Here is a 15,871-nt window from a genome sequence, read left to right on the forward strand (position 1 = left end):
TGAGGATGCACACCACTGACAAAGGAGCGTAGTGTGGCCATGAAAAACTGCACTAAATTACTGTGGTGGCTAACATCCAACATAGGTTGACTTAAGTTTACGGGCATGTCTACACTACAGACAGAACAAATCCACTGTTCTAACTGGCTCCTATTGTAAAAGAATTCAAGGTTCTCCTGAGAGAAATTTAAGATTATATTACACAGCCAAAGTTAGTGATATGCTGGCAATTACTCAGGACTAAGGGTTGTCTCCCTTATCCCTTTTTGCTAAATAGCATTTTCTGTTGATGGTGAATTGTTAGGCTAAACCTTCCCAGATAATTCCTTATAGTGACACTATTCATGTCACAAGTTATGGGAAAAGAAGAGATACCATTTAACTCTTCAAATTAACAGTAGTTGTGAACCAAGAGAAGCAGCACTACACTTATTTTAGAAGTAATACAGTTTTACATATAGAAAAAAATATATAAAGGTTAATACCTGCTTACCGACCACAATCTATAACAGAACTGTACACGACAGCATGAGGAATCTCAATTTTGTCACTCCACTCTGAAGTGTTCCTACACAGATTACCTCTAAACTCCAACAACTGTTCAGTGAGGCAGGCTTGTTGTATGTGATGGCCAGCATCTTGGGATAAATTCCTTGCTGGGGAGGCTTTGTGCTTTCTGGGATTCAATACCTTGTCTCCTAGAGGCTTACAGGGCAGTCCCTATTCTTCCCATACAGCCCTTCCACTGTTATGAGACAGTTGGAGCATACTCTCTGCTTGAGGCTAGATTCTAACTGAATGGTCAGCTAAGTGGGCTTGTAAAAAGATACATTCAGACCATGCATTTCCAGCTTCTCAAATAACATTGCTATGTCACCACATTACATTTTTCATAGCACACAACTCCACGCTCCATCACATTAACTACTACTTCTCCAGAATATTCAGTTATGTGAAATCCCATATCATAAGAACATAAGGGAGGCCATACTGGGTCAGAGCAAAGGTCCATCTAGCCCAGTATCCTGTCTTCCAACAGTGGCCAATGCCAGGTTTCCCAAAGGGAGTGAACAGAAGAAGTATCCATCAAATGATCCATGCCCTGTTGCCCATTCCCAGATTCTGACAAAGAGACGCTAGGAACATTATCTCTGCCCATTCTGGCTAATAGCCATTGATAGACCTATCCTCCATGAATTTATCTAGTTCTTTTTTGAACTTTGTTATAGTCTTGGCAGGGTGGATAAAAATCAATGATTTTTTTTAACTGATTTAAAAAGGATTTTTTTATTTACATCCATTTTTTTGTTAACATGCTTTTTGAGGGAAAAAAACCTATCTAAAGATAGTTTTAATTAAGATACATTATAGCTCAAAGAGTTCTCATCACAGAATAGGGATTATAAATTCTAATTCTATAGTATGAGACAATATTTCATGTAATGCTTAAGAAAAGTTTTATAAATGAGTGCCAATAGTTCATGGATTAGGGACCCAATCTTTCGGGGTTCCACAGGCTTCTGTATAGATTATTTAGGTTAATCTTTCTACCAACCCAATGAGACTCAGTGCTCAGTCTAGAAAATACCATCAGAGATGCTTAGTTTTTCCATTCTCAAACTGTGCATTTGTGTCTCCAGAGGTAACATGCTTTTTGTCATCAACTATGTTTTAAATAAATGAATAATATAGACTAGGTGAGAAATAATAGACCTCAACTCTATTGTCCCTCTGCAAACCTGTGTACAGAGTCAATCCCTTACCTCTCTCTAAAAGTGCAAAGTTTCAAAAAAGTTCAATGAATAGAAGATTATGGGGGGTGGAATAGATCTGGACAAGAAGCCTGGAGATAAATGTGAGAAGCAAGGGACATATGCTTGTTTAGTTAAAATATATGTTTGCTGTTGAAGAAAAATATCCAGAATACTAAATGTTGTTGCTTTAGTTAAATAAAACAATTTAAATATCTGTCTGATGATGTTCTCCTCCTAATACAGCATGGCAAAAAAATCCTCCAAATATTAATGATTAACTTGTTGAATTGGAGATAGTTCACCTCCCAATTACTTCATAAATATCTGCTTCAATTCCCTTTGGTAAATGAAATAACCAAACAATTACTCATTTTCTGATATAGCTGTAAACCTAATCTGAAAAGATTTCAAAATAAAATCACTTTAAAAATGTATAATGTGTACCTTCTAAAAATGAAGCCTACATCTATCTCTGAGTTGTGAAGAATATGTATTAAGGTTACAACAACCAACAAGAATGCATTTTTATGTAGAAAACCATGATTAAATCGAGTCTTTCTGACTAGTGATTTGAATCAAATCTACCCTGAGTCTTGGCCTTCACAACATCTTCTGGCAAATAGTTCCACAGGTTGGCTGTGCTTTGTGTGAAAAAAATACTTCCATTTGTTTGTTTTAAACCTGCTTCCTATTAATTTCATTTGGTGACCCCTAGTTTGTGTTTTATGAGGAGTAAATAACTTCCTTATTTACTTTTTCCACACCAGTCATGGTTTTATAGACCTCTATGATAGCACCAGCTTAGTCATCTCTTTTCCAAGCTGAAAAGTCCCAGACTTATTCATTTCTCCTTATGCGGAAGCTGTTCCATGCCCTTAATTATTTTTGTTACCCTTTTCTGAACCTTTTCCAATTCCAATATATCTTTCTGAGATAGGGCAACTACACCCGCACGCAGTATTCAAGATGTGGGCATACCATGGATTTATATAGAGGTAATATGATATTTTCTGTCTTATTATCTATCCCCTTTCTAATGATTCCCAACATTACGTTTGCTTTTCTGACTGCCGCTGTACATTGAGTGGTTGTTTTCAGAGAACTATCCATAATGACTCCAAGATCTCGTTCCTGAGTGGTAACAGCTAATTTAGACCCCATCATTTTATACGTATAGTTGGGATTTTGTTCTCAAATGTGCATTACTTTGCATTTATCAATACCGAATTTCATCTGCCATTGTGTTGCCCAGTCACCCAGTTTTGTGAGATCCCTTTGTAGCTCTTCGCAGTCTGCCTGGGACTTAACTATCTTGAGTAGTTTTGTATCATCTGCAAATTTTGCCACCTCACTGTTTACCCCCTTTTCCAGATCATTTATGAATATGTTAAATAGGACTGGTCATAATACAGACCCCTGGATGACACCGCTATTTACCTCTCTCCATTCTGAAAACTATTTATTCCTACTCTTTGTTTCCTATATTTTAACCAGTTACAAATCCATGTGAGGATCTTCCCTCTTATCCCATGACAGCTTACTTTGGTTAAGAGCCTTTGGTGAGAGACCTTGTCAAAGGCTTTCTGAAAATCTAAGTACACTATATCCACTGGATCATCCTTGGCCACATGCCTGTTGACCTCCTCAATGAATTCTAGTAGATTGGTGAGGCATGATTTCTCTTCACAAAAACAAACTCAGATTAGGATCTGGCTTTTCATCTTGAGAGTAGATCCCTCAATAAAACATATCTGAGAGGAAATTCAGCTACTGTGTATTGGGAAAGTAGATTGAACAGCCTATGTTAACAAGTGTATAATTTAATTATTAATCCCCTATTCAAGATGACCATTTATCACACTTAAAATGATATATACTATCATACTGGATTTGTAATGACAGTGTTTAAAACAAGAGATCAAATCTCCTGTTCTCTCACACTTAAAGTAACAGCTGTATGCACAAATGCAAATCCTAAAATCAAGGGTCCAGATTTTTAAATACTGTGTGAAAATAAATATCCCTCCTTTGCTTCTTATAGCAAGTTCATTCTAAGCCAAGTTAATTAAACCACTGAGAACAAGTCAATGTCTGAACTCAAAATTGTCATCATCTCTCCCCCTCACCATCAGTATAATGAACAGTGATCTAAAAGGATATAAAAGGAAAGATTCATAGTTTAAATGCAAAACCTCACAGTTCATAACACTTACCCTGTGCGCGACTGTCCAACTTTATCACAGATATCTAAGATGAGGCCCCAGTCCTCTGCAGTATTCATCTCACTGGTTGCTTTCTCTGGTTTAAAAAAAAAAGAGAGTAAATAGATCAGAATAAACTACTTGTTCATATATATAATGAAAATTTAAAATAGACCTGCCAAGATTTAATGCTGTAAGATTTCTGTTAAATGCCAATGTTTTATGTCACCTTGCTTTTAATTAATTTATTGAAGTAGTTCTTACAAATTTGCATTTTACACACATGTATTTTTTACTGTTGTATAAAACATTAAAATATCCAAACATTCACTTGGTGCCCTAATATTTGAATTAATAAGCAAATGAGCATTTTACTTTTTCTGTTTGTATTTCAGAATTATTTTTATATTCCAAGAAATATATCAGCTTTCAAGAAAATTCTGTGCACTCTTAGTTATGGGTCTGCAAATTAATTCCAAAGGCTACCATTTCCCAGGACATTAGTATACTGTCTTGCCACATCAATACACCCTTGTGCCTCAGCAATTCCACCCACAACATATTCAGTAAGACAAAGTTAGACAAAGAGCTGTCAGGAATGGTCTAGATCAGTGGTTCCCAAAGCCGGTCCGCTGCTTGTTCAGGGAAAGCCCCTGGTGGGCCAAGCCAGTTTGTTTCCCTGTTGTGTGCACAAGTTTGGCCGATTGTGGGTCCCACTGGCCGCATTCCGCCACTCCAGGCCAATGGGGGCTTTGGGAAGTGGCGCGGGCCGAGGGATGTGCTGGCCGCCCTTCCCCGAGCCCTCATTGGCCTGGAGCAGTGAACCACGGCCAGTGGAACCCACGATTGGCCGAACCTGCAGACACAACAGGGAAACAAACTGGCCCAGCCTGCCAGGGGCTTTCCCTGAACAAGCAACGGACTGGCTTTGAGAACCACTGGTCTAGATAATACTTAGTCTGCCAGGAATATTGGTTGATCACAGGATGGACTATGAGCCGCCAATATGATATGGCCATTAAAAGAGCTAATGCGATTTTAGGATGCATCAGGCGAGGTATTTCCAGCAAAGATAAGGAGGTGTTAGTACCTTTATACAAGGCACTGGTGAGACCTCATCTGGAATACTGTGTGCAGTTCTGGTCTCCCATGTTTAAGAAGGATGAATTCAAACTGTAACAGGTACAGACAAGGGCTACTGGGATGATCCGAGGAATGGAAAACCTATCTTATGAAAGGAGACTCAAAGAGCTTATTGTACATGTCTTGCAGGCCTGCTGACAAACTTATAAAGTACTCATTCAACAAAATTATGGAAAAAATTAATAAGTTGTGGCTGCCAGTGCCATACTGATATCCAAAATCTTTTAAAGTTCCAGAACTAAGAAATGCTGGCAGACCATTAAACTATACCAGCCACCTAAAAATCAGTCTTCGGGGGGGCGGGGAGAGGGGAAACCTGCTCCTATTACAGACATTGCCCAAAATTATTACAGTTGGAAAATAAGAGAAAATATTTCTCCATTTTTTTAATCTTATTTATTTTAGCAAAAGGGGAGAGAAATGTAACACAAGGAACTGGCAGGAACACACAAGGACAAGTTTAGTATCTAATCTTTATCACTGAGATTTCAAGTTGACCATCTTCCTTTATATATGCTTTTAGGAAAAGTAATCTATTCTATGTCCTCAGAGAAAAGATTTGATTCCTGTCAGGAATATACAAGTCAAACTCACTCCAGACATTTCCTGCAGATTTCCATTATTCCTGCCAACAACAACAACAAAAAAAATAAGAAAAACATACCATCTCCTTCAATACCTAATGCACAGTTATAAAAATGCCTTTATAAACTTAAGACAAAGATCAATCAAAAACACAAATGCACGGTAATCTGGATGCCAATGTTACAAATATAAAATGTGGCATTCCAACACAAGATAACTGATATAAATGAATCCTGGCCTGCCAGTCTCTCTCTCACATTTGCAACTAATTCAAACGATTATAAAGACTGTACCATAAACATGCCGCCATCACTCAATTCAGCCACTGGGCAAACTACGGCCCACGGGCCACATCCGGCCCATCAGATCTTTCAATCTGGCCCTCAAACTTCCGTCAGCAAGCGGGGTTGGAAGCTTTCCCCACTCCGGTGCTCCAGCCGGAGAGCAGGGTCATGGGCTTGCCTTGCTCCGCTCATGCAACAGCTCCGCGTGGCTCCCAGAAGCAGGGGCAGGCAGGGGGATCCACACGCTGCCCCCACCCCAAGCACCAGCTCTGCAGCTCCCATTGGCCGGGAACTGCGGCCAATGGGAGCTAAGGGAGCAGTGCCTGCAAACAGGGCAGCATGCAGAGCAGTGTGACCCCGCCCCCACGTAGGAGCCAGACAGTGGATGGGCTGCAGTTTCCAGGAGCCACTTAAGAAGGGCCACCCAGATCCTGCATCCCTGACCTGCCCCACGCACCAACCACCTGCCCTAGCCTTGATTGCCCTCCAAACCCTTAGATCCCACCTGAGTAACCTCCTGCACCTCAAACCCTTCATACCCAGCCGCACCGCAGAGTCTGCACCCCCAGCCAGAGCCCTATGGTCTTCCCAAACTTCTCTCCTTCTTGTTCTGATTTTACCATTCCCAACTTTGTTGCTTCTTTAGAAGTCTCTTAATTAACATGTGCCAAACATTCTTCCTCATCTCCTTAAAGTCATTTTCCTATACTACTCGGCACCCTTAAGCTTATTAATGAAAAAAATCCGCACACAGTCAAAGAAATCATTGAGTTTTTAGACTGCCAACTTTTCAAGATATTTGTTTAGTATTTTTATCCCTCTGAAAAGCAATTATATACACACACACACACACACACACACACACACACACTATATACTCCATAATCCTCAATATTAAGGCTAAGCAAACCATGGAAAATTTTAGAAAAGAAAAAGGGATAGACAATTTAAACCTACTCTTTACATCACCACCAGCTTCCCCAAACACACTGCTTAACATACCCAAGATCAAAAAAAACCTCCATCGAGGATCTTACACATACAATTACATCCTGAACAAAGTAGAGGCACCAATGTCCTATACACTGGACAAGTGTTTTCAAACCTTATGAGGGCCAACATATATGGAAAATAAATCCCAAACATGTAAAACCAAAACCACTCAAATGTGCAGCACCAAAACACCTCACTCAGAAGTATGATTTAATAATTACCAGATGCCTCCAAGCTCAACATGCACATAAAGGCAAATAAACACCTGTTACAATACTTCTAAAACACAGAGTACAAACCTGACTACCCAAATGTCATCAGAGATAGGTTTCTGATAATCTAGAAAATCTTCAATGTAATTACCAGATAATGGGATCAATAATTTTATTTTGGATAATTAAGTTCGTACCACAGTATTAAAAAGCCAATCCTTATAGATACATAGCATATCCTGGAACGAGTAAATTGATTAAGAGCATTTATGAGAGAAAAAATACATACTAGTGATATGTCAGTGAGTGGATCTGTACAGACAAGACACAAAAATGCAGACCAACAACAGTTATATTCTAGTAATTATAAGAAGCGATCAATCAGTTGTCAACAGTGCAGTAACTATATATTAAAGATGGTAAGGTAACAAATTATTTAGTGATGCCATAATCAAGTTATGATATGTTAGGTATAAATAAATCTGTTTGGTGTGTTTAATCGGTTGTTTAATAATACGTTTATAAGGTAATGTTAAGTAAAGTACTGGCTTTAAATAAAATCCAAGATGGAGTATATGAACTATCGACACTAGGACTCCATCTTTAAGAGCGGACTTGTTTACCACTAAGAACACTACAAGTTCTTGGCTCAGACTGGTCAAAACCAGTTTTTCCCGCCAAAGCCCAGCCCCAACATTCTATCTCCTCAGAACTTTTCCCACCACAAAAGCTTTATAAGGACTTGCTCAGCGCCTGGGCACTGCTGTGCATTCCAGCGGCAGCATGTACACAGTCAGATCTTCCCAGTGCTCCAGAGCCAAGGAGAAGAGTAACATCTATCCCGCAGCGAGGCTGAGGAAGGAGAGGCCCTGTCATCGCCATCCCCACTACAACAAATCAAATCCATCTTATCTTGTCTGTAGAGAAGAGAATACTGCTTTCCTGGTGTCCATCATCCTAGAGGGTCTCCCCGACAGCGATAATATTCAGCTGTCGTCTGGACTCCCCAGTGTTCCTCCCCAAAGGCTTCCAATTAGCCAGAAAGTGGAAGGTCCTGGGCTTTGCACCTGTACTCTGTGTCCATTGCACTTAACCGTAGGAAAGGCTTCTGTGTTGGGGGTTTCCTTTATTGTTTTCTGAATACCAAGTGAGGTTTTACGGGCCTGAGCTTCAAGCTCCTAACGCCAGTCACTGTATCACTGTTTGTATTAATATTAGCACTTTTCCTCTCCCCCCCATTTATCCCAGTTTCTGTATCATTACCCTTAACATACTCATCTTTGTTTGCACCACATTACGTTGTCTTCTCTTTATTTTTATTACATTATACAGGGAAGGTGGGATATTTTATTTGGGGAGCTAAATCCACTGGTGACAGACAAGGAATGGAGCCGAGTCTGCGCTTCTGAGAAAAGGGGCTTTCCTTTTCTATCTTCCCCCTCTCATTTCTCGAGTATTTCCTTTTGAAGCGTTGCCTTATTCCCCTTGAGGTAACAGATATTTAATTTGATTTTTATGAGATTTTTCTTTTTCCATTCAGGCACCTGCCCCATTTATTCAAATTCAGATGTGCTGCTCTTTTCCCCACCTACCACTGATCCTGTCTGGATACCATAAGCATGCAGTTCACTCCCCACATGGCCACTGTGAAGTGAACTGTTATTAGTGTTAACACAGTCATATAAACACATCAGTATCCAAGCTGGAAATCCAAAAAATGGGGCAAGTGGAAGGGCACTGAGTGTAGCCTGTTTGCAGGGAGATAAAACACTGTTTAATTGTTGTACAGCATTCAAATACCACGGTGGAAGACTACATACAAACACATTGGGGCGGGGGGGTGAAGAAAACAGATAAATAGGGAGAGAAATTAGAAGTCAACATGTCTAATAAAAATGGGAATGAGTAGTTGCCTCTTGTTTGCTATTGTTTTTAATACTCAGAATCTTCAATAAACATCTCTTCACAAAACAATTGCATTTTTTCTTTTTTTGTGTGTGGCAAAATTTGATTCCTTCCATCCCACCTATCTCCATGCCATTTAAATAAAAGAGCAGACTTCAGAAATGCTGGCACACTAACTGGCCTTAGAATGGAGCTGGCAGAGAGGCTAAAGAGGATGAAAGTACAGATAGCATGCATCCATGAAACAAAATGGAAAGCAGAGAAGAGCAAAGACACTGGAGAAAGATGCAAACTAATTAAAAGTACTATGAGGCCTCCAACTCAAGAAACAGAATAGGCAGACCTCTTGATAGTAAAATAAAGGAAAGAACGATGACAGTAAGTAAAATCAACAACTGGCTCATGAGGAGCCAGTTGTCATTTGCATGTGGCTGACTAAATATAATTAGCACATATTTCCCATTCTGGCTGTGGTGCGGATGAGAAGACAAGTTTCTGGGAAATATCTTCAGAAAACATTAATGGTGCCAATTTAAATGGACATGTTAGAAAGTTGGCTAAAGAGAAGCTGAGGTCAGCACCACATGCAGGAGGAATAGATAAATTTGGGGATTTTATGGTCACAAATATATACTGGAGAGTGCTAAACAAGTTATGGATGAATCAAAAAGGAAAAGCCTTTCCTTCAGAAAATAAACTTGATGGGTGGAGCAAAGAAAAACAAGTTATAAAAGATAAGAGAAAGAAGTTTAAACTCTGGCAAAGAAGTAGGAGCAAATGAGACCTGGAGGAATACAAGGATGTAAAGAAAATGGCCAGGAATTTAGTTGCCAAAGCAAACACAAAGATCTTTGAGGAACTTTATGCAAGACTTGGAGCAAAGGATGGAGGGAAAATGTACAGATTGGTATTCTCTCCTGAGGTTTCACCAAAGATAAAAAGGAAGGGAGGTCCACCAAAGACTAAACTGGTATGGGGTTGACTGATCATAGCTGCATGATAGATCAATGGAAAAAATATTCTGAACAGCTTTTAAATTAAGAAAACCCAAGACAGCAATGCAACTCAATACCAATTTATGGAAAATAAATCCTGCCAAAATAATTTGATACTTTTTTTGATGAGATTAAAAGTTTGGTTCCTAAAGGTAATACTGTTAATGTAATTGTGACATATTGTACCTCAAAATAGCACTCTATAACCCCCATATTTATCATTCATATATGGCTGTGATATTTCATACAAAGCATGACATCTAAGATACCTTATGAAAGGTCATGAATCTGTTGAAACCTGTTGTTCTATCCAAATATATACAACATTAGTGTGTACAAAGTTATGAGATTTTGCAATATGTTTGTTATTGAAATATGTTATAAGTTTGAAAGTCTCTACTGCTAGGTGATGAACCACTCCCAGGAGGATGTTAAACAACCATTAATCAGCAGGGGACTTGTAATCAAGGGAGTTACAATTCAATGACAGTTGCAAAAGTACCACACAATGGAGAATGCTCAACTCAATGACTCAGTTACACAAGACCATGCCAGGGGGATTACTCAAGCTAATGATTCAGCAAAGCCCACCAGGACATGTCCGGGCAAGTGCCTTCTAGGCACATAGAATGAGGACATAAAATAGGGTACCATAGCATCATGCTTTTGCCTTTCTCCTCCCCCGCCTACATTGGAAGCAACAAGAATGCTGAGAAGATTGACTTCAACTGAGGAGACTGCTCCAAGCTTAAGGGAGAGGCCTGTGTATTAAGAAAGATTGCTTGATCTAAATACTGTCTAATATAATAAAAAGTTTAAGATTTAGATGGTGTGTTTATCTTTTATTTTCTCTGATAACTATTATTGTCCTTTTATGCCTACCACTTACAATCAATTAAAAATCTATCTTTCTGTAGTTAATAAATCTGTTTTATACTTTTCCTAAAACAGTGTATTTTGCTTGAAGTGCTTGGAAAATCTCAGCTCAGTTTACAAAGGCTAGTGCATGTCCTCTCCACATTGAGGGAGGGGCAGACTGGGTAATACACTTACACTGCTCACAGCTCTGGGGTGTAAGGTTGGGGGGCTCAGAGGAATTGGCTAATGTCTTTCTCTCTGTGATTCATAAGTGGCGCATTCATGCAATCTACCTGAGTGTGGGTCCCACATGCTGTTGTGCTGAGTGACAACAGAGCCTGGAGGGGTTTACTGCTTGTCACTAGCAAAGCATTGCGAGAGACAGCCCAGGTTGGAGAGTTAATGGGACACAGCAGTATCCCAGTTCCAGGCTGCACCCCGGGAATCCCACCATAGTAATATACTTATACTTCTGTAAGGCATTTGACTTGGTACCACACAACATTTTGATTAAAAGACTAGAAAAATGTGAAATTAATGTGACACACATTAGATGGATTAAGAACAAGCTAACTGTTAGGTCTCCAAATGCAAAAGTCAACAAGCTCATATATTTCCAGTGGGGTCCCACATGGATCTATTCTTGTCCTATGCTATTTAACATTGATAATGACTTGAAAGAAAACAATATCATCAGTCATAAAGGCTGCAGATGACAGAAAAATCTGAGGATTGGTAAATAATGAAGAGGACTGGTCACAGATTGAGAACAATCTGGATTGCTTGGTAAACTTCACACACACAAACAATATGTGTTTTAATATGGCTTAAATTCAACGTACATATCTAGGAGCAAAGAACATAGGTTATGTTTACAGAATGGGGGACTCCATCCCGGAAAGCAGAAACTCTCAAAGAGCTTTGGGGGACGTGGTGGATAATCAGCTGAACATGAGCTCCAGCGTGACACTGTGGCCAAAAGAGCTAATACAACCCTGGGATGCATAAACAGGGGAATTCATTAGGAGTAGAGAGGTTATTTTACCTCTCTATTTGCCACTGGTGCAACCACCACTGGAATACTATGTTTAGTTCTGGTGTTCACAATTCAAGAAAGCTGTTGATAAACTGGAGAGGGCTCAGAGAAGAGCCACAAGAATGATTAAAGGATTAGAAAACATGTCTTACAGCAATAAACTCGAAGAGCTCAATCTATTCAGCTTAAAGAGAACTGGTGACTTGATTACAGTCTATAAGTATCTTTAGATGGGGAACAAATATTTAATAATGGGCTCATCAGTCTAGAAGAGAAAGGTATAAACACAATCCTTTGGCGGGAAGCTGAAATGAGATAAATTCAGATGGGAAATAAGGTATACATTTTAACATTAGAACACTTGACCAAATGTTGTGGTGGATCCACCATCACTGGCCATTTTTAAATCAAAATAGTTTTTTTTTCTAAAAAATATGCCCCAGAAAGTATTTGAGGGAACTTGTAATGGCCTGTGTTATACAGGAGGTCAGACTGTACAATGATTATCACAATACCACCTTCTGGACTTGGAATCTATGACTTCAAAATTAACGTTGGTGTAGTAGAGCCTATTACACCAGATGGAAGTGGCAAATGCTGTAAAAGAAATGAAAAATAATAAAGGACCTAGGCCCAGTGGGGAACCCCTACTGATGCATGGAGAAACTTTGGAAAAGAAGACATCCATCTGCCGACATCCCTCTTCAACCATGAGATGGGAAAAAAATACCAAACACATAGAAGAAAAGTATCTTTATGGCAATATGTAAGAGAAAAGGTGGTGCTGGAAACTGTACAAATTATAGAGGTATAAATCTGGTGATTTATACCATGGAGCTGGGGAACAGAGTCATTGATAAGACATTAAGATGTGAAGTACATATTACCGCAAAACAATATGGATTCATGCTAGGAAGGTCAACAATAGATGCCGATTTTGCACTGAGGCAGCTAGTGGAAAGATTTGGAGAGAAACTGAAAAAACCTTCACTTGGCGCTGATTCATCTGGATAAGATCTTTGATCCAGTTCCAAGGGCAGTCATCTGGTGGTGGATGAGGGAAAAAATGGTACCAGAACTTTGTGTGTGGCTTGTTCAAGCCAACTACGTAGGTACAATGTCAACAGTCAGAACATCTAGTGGTGAAACAAATGAACTATCAGTAAAAGAGTGCATCAAAGATCAGCAATGAGGTCTTTCTAATTTATCCTCATCCTGGTTACCTCCACAAGGAATATACAGAAGAAGGCATCTTGGTGCATGTTGTTTGCAGGTGATATCATTATATGCAGTAGGAGAAAAACAAACAGTCTAGAAAAGGATCTTGATAAATGGAGAGATGTCTTGGAGAGACATAGGTTCAAAATAAGCAGAGGAAAAACAGAGCATTTGGTATGTAAGATCAATAATGTGAACACTGAAGAATGATCTTTCAAACTACATGGGCAGACAATAATAAAAATGCAAAGTTTTAAGTATGTGGATTCCAGAATCCTGGAAAACTGGAGGATAAAATATGAGTTTAGATTATAAATGCCTGGCTCAGATGAAGAGAATTAAGTGAGAGGTATGTGACAGGAAGATATCAGTAAGATTAAAAAAGAGAGTCTATGTAATGGTGGCCTGTCCAGTTTTAATATAGGACACTGTTCCTTGTTGCCCAACATTCAAACATGAACAAGTGAGCTGTTCCATAGACATGCAAACGCTAAGATGAATGAGTAAGCAAGACAGACCACATGAGGAACATGTTATGTTAGAGACATGCTCCAAGTAATACCTATAAATGAAAAAAATTGGGGTATGTAGGCTCAGACAGTTTGGACAGACAAAGTGCAGACCTGACAACCATGTGGGTAAAAGTACAACACATCAAGATGGAAGGAAAAAGGCAGAGTCCAACCCAGAAGCAGCAGTGGGATATTATACAGGAATATGTGTTAGCACGTGGCGGCACAGAGGATATGGCACTGAACAGAGCACTTCGGAGGGAGAGGACTCAGAGCAGATCGCATTTGATGTGATTAATGCAAAGAAGATGATGTCCATCATTTCCCGATGCTATTATTTTTCTGAACAGATAGTGCTATCTTATGAAAGCTTATATATAAAATGAAAAAGCAGCAAAGAATCCTGTGGCACCTTATAGACTAACAGACGTTTTGGAGCATGAGCTTTCGTGGGTGAATACCCACTTCCTCAGATGCATGTAATGGAAATATCCAGGGGCAGGTATATATATGTGTGCTAGCAAGCAAGCTAGAGATAACGAGGTCAGTTCAATCAGGGAGGATGAGGCCCTGTTCTAGCAGTTGAGGTGTGAAAACCAAGAGAGGAGAAACTGGTTCTGTAATTGGCAAGCCATTCACAGTCTTTGTTCAATCCTGAGCTGATGGTGTCAAATTTGCAGATGAACTGAAGCTCAGCAGTTTCTCTTTGAAGTCTGGTCCTGGTCCACCTTAAGGTCTGCTATAGTGTGGCCAGGGAGGTTGAAGTGCTCTCCTACAGGTTTTTGTATATTGCCATTCCTAATGTCTGATTTGTGTCCATTTATCCTTTTCCGTAGAGACTGTCCAGTTTGGCCGATGTACATAGCAGAGGGGCATTGCTGGCATATGATGGCGTATATTACATTGGTGGATGTGCAGGTGAATGAACCAGTGATGGTGTGGCAGATCACTTCAACCTCCCTGGCCACACTATAGCAGACTTCAAAGAGAAACTGCTGAGCTTCAGTTCATCTGCAAATTTGACACCATCAGCTCAGGATTGAACAAAGACTGTGAATGGCTTGCCAATTACAGAACCAGTTTCTCCTCTCTTGGTTTTCACACCTCAACTGCTAGAACAGGGCCTCATCCTCCCTGATTGAACTGATCTCGTTATCTCTAGCTTGCTTGCTAGCACACATATATATACCTGCCCCTGGATATTTCCATTACATGCATCTGAGGAAGTGGGTATTCACCCATGAAAGCTCATGCTCCAAAACGTCTGTTAGTCTATAAGGTGCCACAGGATTCTTTGCTGCTTTTACAGATCCAGACTAACACGGCTATCCTCCGATACTCTGATATAAAATGAAAGCTATTTTTAGAGAGAGAGAGCTTTCATTATATATATATATATATAGCTTTCATTATATATGTATTATAAATATATATATACACATACACACACACATACACACACTTTTGAAATATATATACTTTGGAATAACACAAGATTAACATATTTGATAATACTAAAATATAAACTGGGTGTTTGGGCTTATAAAGTTTATGGCAACATATTTGCTCTGCCAGTTGTTTTATTAAGTGAAACAATACACCAGCCCTTACACCCAATAGTCTGAGACCACTAAAAACTCTTCAGCATGTTACATAATTAGTACTTATTTTTCTCACCAGCTCATTCCAGAATCCAGCAATGCCATTTATTAGTAAGTCAAAGAGGTAACTACAAAGTTGTGAGGCCACAACTAATTTTAATTTATGAAGCACAAACAGTTTCAGATTGGCCAAGTGCTAAACAAAATATAGCACAAAACAAACTTACTTGCAGATTTGACTCCAATATTTCTAGAAGACCCGTTGTTAAGAATAAAAGTCACACTAGTTCTTTTTCCTAGCACTAATCAACCTGAAAAATATTTACAGCAAGGGATTGGCAATGGAATACAAAATCATCTTCAGTTAAATTGTTCTGATGAGTAGAAACTACAGGCCAACACCACACTGGGGCTGTTCAGAGTAGACTCTCTGATACTGGTCATTTTAAAATTAGGATGGTATCTCAGTCAACACAGCACCAATGACTGAATTACCTCCATAACTCTGGGGTGGTATCTCCAATGCAATTTAGAGACACTGGCAACATAAAGAAGCTTGGAGGGCAGCTGCTAA

General features: G+C 39.4%; 2 protein-coding genes across 3 annotated transcripts in view; one reads left to right on the forward strand and one right to left on the reverse strand.

The window, feature by feature from the left end:
* Positions 1 to 15,871, forward strand: part of LOC127044584 (tRNA (cytosine(38)-C(5))-methyltransferase-like) — a 513,024-nt gene that overhangs the window by 66,398 nt on the left and 430,755 nt on the right. The window lies entirely within an intron of this gene.
* Positions 1 to 15,871, reverse strand: part of STAM (signal transducing adaptor molecule) — a 69,605-nt gene that overhangs the window by 41,776 nt on the left and 11,958 nt on the right. The window contains exon 2 of one of the 2 annotated variants that reach the window (XM_050939573.1): positions 3,968 to 4,052. In XM_050939573.1, the coding sequence (XP_050795530.1) occupies positions 3,968 to 4,052 (85 nt within the window). Of the gene's footprint in view, positions 1 to 3,967; positions 4,053 to 15,871 lie in introns of those variants that run through there. The other variant, XM_050939574.1, reaches the window with a different exon arrangement.

This window comes from Gopherus flavomarginatus, chromosome 2 (assembly GCF_025201925.1).
Source record: "Gopherus flavomarginatus isolate rGopFla2 chromosome 2, rGopFla2.mat.asm, whole genome shotgun sequence".
NCBI lineage: Eukaryota > Metazoa > Chordata > Testudines > Testudinidae > Gopherus > Gopherus flavomarginatus.